The 11,068-nt window shown below is 47.8% G+C and overlaps 1 protein-coding gene across 1 annotated transcript in view; it reads right to left on the bottom strand.

Annotated features, from left to right (window-relative positions):
- Positions 1-773: 773 nt before the first annotated feature.
- sbf1 (SET binding factor 1) overlaps positions 774-11,068 on the bottom strand; it is a 64,540-nt gene continuing 54,245 nt past the window's right edge. The window contains exons 30-41 of the mRNA XM_084448005.1: positions 10,890-11,062; positions 10,470-10,646; positions 10,153-10,254; positions 9,496-9,681; positions 6,387-6,513; positions 6,129-6,259; positions 5,541-5,780; positions 5,329-5,436; positions 4,489-4,694; positions 4,268-4,355; positions 4,010-4,141; positions 774-3,874 (exon numbers count right to left, since the gene is read on the bottom strand). Of these exons, the coding sequence (XP_084304131.1) occupies positions 3,776-3,874; positions 4,010-4,141; positions 4,268-4,355; positions 4,489-4,694; positions 5,329-5,436; positions 5,541-5,780; positions 6,129-6,259; positions 6,387-6,513; positions 9,496-9,681; positions 10,153-10,254; positions 10,470-10,646; positions 10,890-11,062 (1,769 nt within the window). The 3' untranslated portion in view covers positions 774-3,775. The remainder of the gene's footprint in view (positions 3,875-4,009; positions 4,142-4,267; positions 4,356-4,488; positions 4,695-5,328; positions 5,437-5,540; positions 5,781-6,128; positions 6,260-6,386; positions 6,514-9,495; positions 9,682-10,152; positions 10,255-10,469; positions 10,647-10,889; positions 11,063-11,068) is intronic.

The following is an 11,068-nucleotide window of genomic DNA, read 5'->3' as shown; positions in this document are numbered from 1 at the left end:
AGGGGAGCTTTCTAAAGAGCTGTGATCCCTGCCCATAGTTCTGACTAACTACCCCAGCGTGGTGAGGTGTCCATGGGCTGCCCTTCTGCAGATGTCATCAGAACCGTTTCACCACTACACACCAGATTAGACCACTACAGACCATGATTTTTTTATTATTTTTTTAAAGATATTTTTGTGCATTTCTGCTTCATTCTATAGGACAGTGTAGATGGACAGGTAAGGGGAGGGAGGGGAACACATGCAGCACATGGTCCGGGCCAGGTTTAAGCCTGGGCTGCTGTGTTGAGGACTAGGCCTTAACCCGATGAGCCACCGGGGCGCCCCAGACCATGACTATATTAAGAGCTTCAGTGGTGGTGATCGCTGCCCAGAGCTCTGACCTCTAACTACCCCGGCAGGGAGAGGCCTCCCTGGGCCAGCCCCTTCAGCAGCCAGAACAACACAACTCCATAACAGAAACCCAAGGCTGTCCCAGCCGTGTTGGGCACTTTAATGCACAATTGAGCGTTGAGGTCGACCGAAAAAGATTGCATTATCATTGGATTGAAACTCTTGGTTTAGCTGTGTGTGCTGTTATTGTAGACTATGGTTGGGTTTCAGAATGGTAAGCTAGCTGGCTCATGTCTGATTTGAGCTACACAAGCTTTTCTTTCACTCAACATTCTTGAGACAAACCACACTGGAACAATGACGTTTAAACCCACAGTGTTTTTGTTTTAATTCTAAAAAATATATTACATGATTGACATGACCAGGCTCAGAAGGAAGTTTCGAATTAGAAAATATAGAACAAGACAAAAATAAATAAAAGGATTAACGTTACACTGTAATGTTCTGCTGGATGTTGGATGTAGTCTGGTCTAATCAGGAGAGACGTAGACCCCAGTGAATGGGGTGAGCTGGGGTTAGGAAGTGTGTGGTATTCCAAACACCCACTTGTGCAGGTAAAGCAACTTACTGAGATGCACACCCTTTCCTTCAGAATGACCCTCCTTAAAAGGGGAGACTTACTCTTACAAACACACCTTTTCCACTTGCTTCGGGGTTGATACTGGGGAAGGACAACCATGTTTACAAAAAGACATTGAGGGTTTTACTTGTACAACAAAATTTCCAAAAAAAGTAGTAGCATTAGTCACATTAATACAGAAATGAACAAATGGCACATTGGATTCCTAATTCAAAAATAAAAGTGGTGCTTGAGGAACTTTTCTTACTGAGGAGACAAAGTTAAATAAATTACTACCATAAACGTTACATACAAATCTGAGTAGTATATACAAAGGAGTTATTAGACACAAAAATCTACAATTCAAATTTTATGTTCAACGAGACAGCAGTATAACCATATTTTACACGGCGATGTGTTAACGAGAACAAGAGTGTGTCTGTATTTGATGTGTGTGTGTGTGTGTGAAAGAGATTATTTGTGACAGGTTCAAAACAACGTTTAACCGATACTGCTCTGTAGCATTAAAAAAGTGACCTCTTTAATTTTGCAATCTCACAAAGTCCATCTAAACATACTCTCTTTCTCTAAAATGTTCTACCAGACATAGACTCCTCTATATACAAGCTTTAGAACAGAAGGTAACAGGAACAGGCTGTAGCTAAAAACACTGGTTTAGACAGAAGCGCAGCGGTGAGAGTCGGGACTGGCTGATCACCGTTAATACAGACGCATCACAGACCAAGCAGGCTGAGCAGGTCGACAGCACAGAAAGATACTCAAAGCAAGGGTACCTACTTCTCTGAGACCTGGAATACAAGACTGCTTTATTTGGTTATTTTTGTGAATCATATTTGACTAAGGTGCCTTGACCACTACCTCACACTCCCCCTCTTGTTGACTGGTGCACTCTGTGTTAAACTGGTTATTTGACCTGTTAAGGCCCGTCCACACTGCCCCCAAAATGACCAGCAAACACCAACATTCCAAACTCTCTTGTTGGCTGTTGAGTGTGGGAATGTTTGGGATAATAACTCACTTTTCACATTTGTTGTAGAAATGCTACAGCATAGTTTGTTGGGAGCACAGCACACAATGTCATAGCACACTGGGCAAACATACCACAACCCCAACAAATGCAGATTGAGCAAGTTGAATCAGGGACGAAAAAAGTCCAACAGGCATAATGTAGCACACCAACCCAACAACTGTCATCTGTTTGTGTTTGTTGGACATTTTCGGGGCGTTGTGAATTGGCCTTTTAAAGCACATTACAATTTTTAAGAATTCTAAAAACTCACATAAAAAAAAAATCTGTGCATATGCCCACTTGTTTTACGTGTAATTTGAATTTTGACCTTAGAAGCAGAGAGGGAGTGATGCTGTAGGTAGGTGTGTGTGTGTGTGTGTGTGTGTGTGTGTGGGGGGGGGGTGTTCGTTGCCATAGCAGCCAGCTCCAGTCTCTCAGCATTGCGCTGTGTAAACAGACTAGTCACTCTGAGGCATCCCATAATACCAACCGGTCACCAGTCCCATCCATCTCAATCCCACCTTTTAGTTCTCTGTAATATTCTGTGCAGAAATCAAACTGTTACGACAAAATATATCCCTCCTTTTCCTTCAGCATCCCTTAAAATTCGGTGCGTTAATAGTGGTTGTATTTGTTTATGATTAGAAATATAGAGGACGAACTAAGCTACTGTATGGGAAGTTACTGTCTGTAGCTTCTTTTGTAAACACTAATGAAGTTCCGCCAACTCCTCCGTCTTGACGGAATGAGACTAATCTCCGACTGGCGTCTCTTGGTTTGATCGCGAGGGCCAACGGCGTTCACAGTATGTCATCGTCCCCAACTGCTCAGGGAAGGAGGATGGCTGATAGATCTCTGATACACATTTTTTGAGTGTCAAAAAAAAAACAAAAAAAAAACTGATTTAAGATGAAAAATAACAATCCTTCATGAACCGTTGAGAGGACTTCCCTCCTGCTGCCAGCGTATTTGGGGCTAGGTGGTGGCGCCAAGTGGGGGGTCACTGGGTGTGGGACAGATACAGCTACATCAGGCAGTGAGTAGAGATGGGGGGGGGGTGTTATGGAGGCGAGGAGGCGGAGCTTCTCCATCAGCTTGCAGGTTACGCGACAGCAGCAGGTCCCTCCGTCGGCAGGGGCGCCGTTTTGCCAGGATCCTCTGCATGGTCGGGGGGTAGATGGGAAATGTAGTCCCCTCTTTGCCTCCTCGCTGGAGTGTTGGAGCGTGTGGGGGATGTAGTCTACAGGGTCTGGCTGATGTGCATGCTGGTCCTCGGTAGAGGGGTCCCAGGTCGGAGAGGTCTGGCGGTGAGAAACTTCAGACGTGCATAACCCACGACATCATGCTATGTTTTAGTTAGCTCCATTTTTGCATATAGACAGACACCCAGAGCACATAGTGGTCGGACTGCGACAGGGGAGCGGCGGCAGCAGCGAGGCGCTGGGACGACGGCGTGTGGTCGATCAGGGACTTCCTGCTTTTTTACATTGTCGTTTTGTTTCTTTTCTCTTTTTTTTCTTTTTTTTTTCTTAACAAAAACACTGAGACTTTTTTTTTTTTTCTTCCTTCCGACGTCAACGTCCACCGTCGGCTCCGACGCTACCGACGCTGAACGGAGCTGAATAGTGGAGAGGCCCCTCCCCTCTCTGTTCCTGCCTCTCTCTGGGATGGGGGGGAGGAGGGGGGTCGGGGTTCCAGGGCGTGGCTGGCAGAGATGTCCATCGGGTGCCTCAGCGTTGCTCGTTCGTTCCTGGTTAAGATCGTTGTGTTCCTCTAGGGAGTTCCGCCTCTCTCTAGGCATCCGAGAGGCAGCTCTGAACACTGTCCATCCACAGCTGTGCGTACTGGCTGTCCTGCGCACAGAAGTTATACACTCTTTTGGTCGTCTTGAGCTGTTGTAGGGAGAGAAAGAGAGAGAGAGGGGAGAAAGCTTTGAGAAATGCCAATATGGAGGACGTGTACAGCGAGAGAGAAAAGCACAGTGAAGAAACGTCTTCGATAAGCGTCCGCTCTTCGGTGCGACTCACATCGAAGAAGGCTTTCTCCTCGATGTTTTTGGGCGCCCCCATGGTGGGCGTGCCGGGAATGACGGACTCCACCTCCGCCAGCTCGATCACCCCCTTGCACTCCTTGTCCTGCCGCGTCTCGTAGTATCTCAGCTGCGCGGGGAGAGCAGAGGACGAGAGAGAGAGAGAGAGAGAGAGAGAGAGAGAGAGATCAGTAGTATCACCAGAGTGAACGCGTTAATCATCATCACTGTCCTCGTCCATCTCCGCTCCGTCTACCTGGTGTTTGGTCTTGTCCAGCACGAACCAGCGCGGCTTCCATGGTTTCAGCAACGCGCCTTTCTTGAACAGGATCCCCTCATAGCTCCTAGGGGGGTGGGGTGAAAGGTCATGAGAAAACGGTTGAGACCCGTGTGGACCGAACCGAACACGACTGAGTGAGAAGTGAGGGGGCCGGGCCTCGCTACTAGGAGCCCCGGAAGGAGGGCGCGGGGGCGGACCTGTTCTCGCTCTCCGTGCTCTGGAACTGGCTGTACAGCGTGCTGGTGCTGGGCCGGCCGGCCGCCGGCGTGGAGGTGGCGCTGACCTCGCAGTCCAGCGCCAGGTTGATGGAGGAGCCGGCGCCGCTCTCCTGCAGGTACACGCCCTGAGAGCGCCGCTGGTGGCTCAGGTTGGACGACATCAGCAGCGAGCTGGAGAACGACGGCTGAACGGCCAAGGAGAGGAGAGGAGAGGAGGGAGGGAGGGAGGGAGGAGAGGAGAGGAGAGGAGAGGAGAGGAGAGGAGAGGAGAGGAGAGGAGAGGAGAGGAGAGGAGAGGAGAGGAGAGGAGAGGAGAGGAGAGGAGGGAGGGAGGAAGGGGAGGGAGAGAGGGAGGAGAGGAGGGAGGGAGGAGAGAGGGAGGGAGGGAGGGAGGGAGGGAGGGAGGGAGGGAGGGAGGAAGGGGAGGGAGAGGGGGAGGGAGAGAGGGAGGGAGAGAGGGAGGAGAGGAGGGAGGGAGGAGAGAGGGAGGGAGGGAGGGAGGAGTGGAGAGGGAGGGAGGGAGGAGAGGAGAGGAGGGAGGAACACTGATTAGACCAGAGGAGGATAAACACCGATATGAGGCGGGGTCAGTGACTCATGGAACTAGGTCAGAGCCTAGTGGCTGAACTGTGTGCAAAATTGTAGTTTGCATAAATGTGTAACTTCATCCATCCGACCAATGGTGTAGCTTCATCACTCAGTCAGTCACAGACACTGGCGTTTATAGGTCTGGCCCCGCTGTTGTGGTCCAACCAAAAAAACGTATCTGCATTCTACCATGTGACCACCAGAGGTCAGTAGAGGTCCGGCGTGTCCTACCCTGCTCTCCAGCTTGGATTCGGCCCTCTGGGCGTTCTTCATCTTGTCCCAGGTGTCCTTCCACTTCTCTGACGCCTGGCCCAGCTCCGCCTCCAGACTCTGCAGGTCCTGCGGGACACAAGACACACACAACTGAGCATCCGTGTGTGTGTGTGTGTGTGTGTGACGGTGAATGTCTTATAGAGCTGTCGGTGTGTGTTCTAGCCACTGACCTGCAGCAGTTTGGTGATGGCGTCGGGCACCACTTTGCTGCGGCTGTCGTAGCAGGGCCACACGATGCGTCTCTGGGACTTGGGCCCCGCCGTGTCGGGCTTGTCGGGGGCCTCCTCGGCCACGCGCTCCTGCCGGCCCCTCACCAGCTCCCAGTCGAACGACGGCCCCTCCGACAGAGTCTCCTCCGTGTAGAAGTCCCACACCTTCAGGTTGGAGATGTTACTGTAGGGCCTCAGCACCTGGGACACACACACACACACACACACACACACGCAAGGTTTGAGCTGAGCAAACTAGCATGATGTGAGTCATAGTCTAGTCTATTCCGTGGAGGACGATGGTAAATGGACTACACTTATATTGCGCCTTCCTACCTTAACGGACAAAGCACTTTACAATCAATGGCCTCTCATCAATCACACTAGCCTGCTCATCTGGAGCAATCTGGGGTTTGGTGTCTTGCCCAAGGACACTTCGACACGTGGACAGGAGGAGCCGGGGTTCGAACCGCCGACCCGCTCTACCTCCTGAGCCACGGCCCCGGCCCGGCTGTAACGAAGCCCCCAGCCCAGCTGTGACCCCCTCACCTCCTCATCCTCGGGAGCGAACATGTAGTTGTAGAAGATGGGGGTCTTCTTGTTGAGCCGGTCGACGTAGTCCCACACGGACTTGCACACCTGTGGGTTCTTCCTCTCTCCCTTCTCCTCGTACAGCACGCCTGGAGGGGGGGACAGGGGACAGCGGAGGACAGAGGGACGCGTCAGCGATACGCCGTACAGGAGGTGGCGACGCAACGAACCGACGAAGGAGAGAATAAATGAATGGGTGAGCGTAGAGAGTCTGACCCAGCTCGATGCGCTCGTAGTCCGAGTCGAGCAGGAAGGTCCGGAAGCGGTTGGACACGTAGTGGTAGGCCAGGAACTTCAGGTAGTACTGGCTGAACTCAAACTCCATGGGGAACTGCATGTGGATCTGTGAGGGGAGGGGGGGGGGGCATGATTTAACGTTACACATCAACTGCACTTCCTCCTCTGAAATAGACTCAGCTGTAACTTGTAAGAGCCTCTGTCAAACGTTAAGGCGAGTCGGTGGGTTTATGCGTGCGTTTCCCTGATCGTTCTAACCCAGGGAGCGTCATTTCATTCCACAGATTCTCACTGAAGAATTTCCTGTTTGTTTAGAGGGGAGCTGTTTAGGGTCAGAGCCGGTTCAGAGACAGACGTCAGGGAGGACGAGAGGAGGGTCAGAGACAGACGTCAGGGAGGACGAGAGGATACGAGAGAGAAAACACAGGCCTGGATAATAATAGCGCTGAAGCCCGGCCAGTAGTACACTGCTGACCAAGGGTCATAAATCCACACACACACGCACACACACACACGCACACACACACACACACACAGTCTGCCAAGGAAACATCAAGCATGTGATGGGCTACAGCAGCATCGACGTCACTAGGCAAGCAAAACAGGAAACGCTGTCACGCCCTCAGGTACACACACACACACACAGCATCATAAACAGGCAGAGGGAGAGCCATATATATATATATATACTCCCAGATAAACACACATCGATCATATATATATATATATATATACTCCCAGATAAACACACATCGATCATATATATATTAGGGATGTGCACGGTTAACCGATTTCTCGAGTACCCGAGTAGGCAATCTGCTAGTCGGAAAATAAACACTACTCGGTTAATCTAAAGGCTATACAATATGGCATGTTTTGCCGTGAAAGCGCGCATTTCTGAGCGCCTGTGCCCTTTTTCAATTGTTATCAAAGAGGATAGAGCGTTGGCGGCTGCCTGGAGAAAAGCGCTGTACTGGATATGGAGTCTTTTTAAGAGCGCTCCGGCACAGGCCCATGCGCGTATAGCCTACTCGTTTTCCAGCCTATAAAGAAATATTGAATGAATAGGCCTGTTGTTCAATAAATCTATTTAGTTTTGCATGGACATTTCTCTAATGAAGGCTTGACGCCGAAACATCCATTATTGTCCAATAAATTGGAAATAGGCAGTGAGTGCCGCGGTGCTTTTTAGATAACGCTAAAAATTAATTCACTTGTTATCCGGCATCGGCAGTAAAGGCTTGGTTTAATACTTAATTTATATTAGTAAATTAGAGGTCTGGTTGCATATTGTAGGCTTAGAGTTTTCAGAGTAGCCTAACGATAGGCTTAATAAGCTATGAGCTGGGCAGTGCATCCAAATTAAAAGGCTGCGTTTTTCGATTCCGATAGCTTCATGAAAACCTGTGGGTTATTCAATCTGATAAGTAATGCATCCAACCACACATCAGCTTTTAAATATGTTTATTTGCAAGGGCATGGACGAGACATGAAAGCACCGCCACGGTAATAACGGCGGAAAAAAACGTTTTCCCCTCCGAGGGGGCCGGGGTTCAATGCGCTCTGTCTGGACGGTATCTTTTTTTGAGTAATCTTTTTTTTGAGTAATCGGTTACTCGAGTAGGATCAGGTTAGGTTACTCGGTTTTAAAATTAGTCGAAATTCCCATCCCTAATATATATATATATATATATATATACTCCCAGATAAACACACATTGATCATATATATATAAATATATATACTCCCAGATAAACACACATCGATCATATATATATAAATATATATACTCCCAGATAAACACACATCGATCATATATATATATATATATATACTCCCAGATAAACACACATCGATCATATATATATATATATATATACTCCCAGATAAACACACATTGATCATATATATATATATATATATACTCCCAGATAAACACACATCGATCATATATATATATATATATATACTCCCAGATAAACACACATCGATCATATATATATATATACTCCCAGATAAACACACATTGATCATATATATATATATATATATACTCCCAGATAAACACACATTGATCATATATATATATATATACTCCCAGATAAACACACATTGATCATATATATATATATATATATACTCCCAGATAAACACACATTGATCATATATATATATATATATATACTCCCAGATAAACACACATTGATCATATATATATATATATATATATATATACTCCCAGATAAACACACATCGATCATATATATATATATATACTCCCATATAAACACACATTGATCATATATATATATATATATATACTCCCAGATAAACACACATTGATCATATATATATATATATATATACTCCCAGATAAACACACATCGATCATATATATATATATATATATACTCCCAGATAAACACACATTGATCATATATATATATATATATATACTCCCAGATCAACACACATTGATCATATATATATATATATATATACTCCCAGATAAACACACATTGATCATATATATATATATATATATACTCCCAGATAAACACACATCGATCATATATATATATATATATATATATACTCCCAGATAAACACACATCGATCATATATATATATATATATATATATACTCCCAGATAAACACACATTGATCATATATATATATATATATATATATACTCCCAGATAAACACACATCGATCATATATATATATATATATATATATACTCCCAGATAAACACACATTGATCATATATATATATATATATATACTCCCAGATAAACACACATCGATCATATATATATATATATATATATATACTCCCAGATAAACACACATTGATCATATATATATATATATATATACTCCCAGATAAACACACATCGATCAGCTGAAACATCCTCGGAAGATCCACTAAGACACGCCGGCCAATAAAACTCACATAAACAGGAACGCTACAGCTGTACAGTAAAACACTCTCACTGCTGCCACAGGCACACACGCGCACACACACACACGCGCACACACACACACGCGCACACACACACACTCACACACACACACTCACGCACCTGGTGCACGCAGTCGAGGAACTGCAGGAAGATGGGGGTGAAGCCGCTGCTCTGGCTGGCGAGGGTCTGTGCGCCGCGGTGGCTGAAGCGGTGTCCGAACGACAGCCACTCCTTCTCCACCAGCAGGCGGAAGCCGTCGAACGTCCGGTAGTACGGGTCCGACAGCAGCTGCACCAGAGACACCACCTGGCCCGGGAGGGGGGGATTCTTAGGATTGACTATTCAGGGAATATTCACACATTTCCCATGGAATTAACAGGGATTTAGGGGAATTAATGGGGATTAATGGGAATAAACTGGAAAAAATAATTTATTCATGTTAATTCCCATACATTTCCACGAATTCCTGTTAATTCCCATGGGAAGTTTGTGAATATTCTCATAAATGAATTCCCCTTGGGAATTTGGGGAACTTTGTGAATATTCCCGGAATTTTGCATCCCTAGAGATGTTCAAAAGGCCGTGCGTTTGTGAGTGTGTGTGAGTGAGTGAGTGTGTGTGTGAGTCTGTGTGAGAATGTGAGTGTGTGTGTGAGTATGTGTGAGAATGTGAGTGTGTGTGAGTGTGCGTGAGTGTGTGTGAGTGTGTGTGTGTGTGTGTGTGTGTATGTGTGTGTGTGTGTGAGTGTGTGTGTGTGTGTGTGTGTGGACGTTGTACCTGTGTGGTGACGTCCCAGCCGTCCTCCAGGCTGACCATGACTGACGAGCCCGAGTCCAGCAGCTCTACGACCAGAACAGACACCTGCAGGACCCGGTGCAGCTGGACACACAGACACACACACACACACACACACCAGTTAGCAAAAACACACAAAGAGGTATTCACACACACATACAGAGAGCCCAGACAATCTCTCTTTCTCTCACTCGTTCGCACGCACAAACTCTCACTCACTCACTCTTACATGCACGCTCTCTCTCTCTCTCTCTCTCTCTCTCTCTCTCTCTCTCTCTCAGACGGCAGGTGATGCCTACCAGGCACATCCACTCGGACTCCTCCAGGCAGCGGTAGAAGGTCATGCTGGGGTCGGAGGTCGCTGAGCTGGGCACGCACGCCTTCATCAGCTTCTTAAAGCTGTTCTTCACCTGCCGCACGTCACACACCTCGATGGGCACCACCTCCCACTGCTGGAATGAGTCCTGCTTCCCGCCCTAAACACCGGGAGAACGGACCCGGTTAACACAAACAAACAAACAAACACGTTTATCTGTCACACAGTGAGACACAGAGCACACGGTGTAGGGAGGCGGCGACGCCAGTGACTCTGAGCAGCTCGGTCACGTGACCGCGGCCACGGACGCCACGCGCGTAGCGGAGTAGCCGCTGAGGCCGCGAGGGAACAGAGAGGGTTGAGCGGCGGCGGGCGGGGCGAGTGAGCGGGCGGCGCCGGGTACCTTCAGCTGGGACTTGTCTCCTATGATGTAGAGGTAGGCGCGGTGCTGCCGGAGGTACAGCGCCTCGATGGGCACGCCGTTGGCCTGCGGGGACTCCTTGCTCGCCAGCCGGTTCCCGATGTCTGGGTTGTAGGCGCTCAGGCGCCCGCTGCCCCGGATGCTGCCCCACTTGCCTGGGT

Source organism: Borostomias antarcticus (assembly GCF_949987555.1).
Source record: "Borostomias antarcticus genome assembly, chromosome: 13".
Taxonomy (NCBI): domain Eukaryota; kingdom Metazoa; phylum Chordata; class Actinopteri; order Stomiiformes; family Stomiidae; genus Borostomias; species Borostomias antarcticus.
This window is presented reverse-complemented; position numbering and strand designations above follow the sequence as displayed.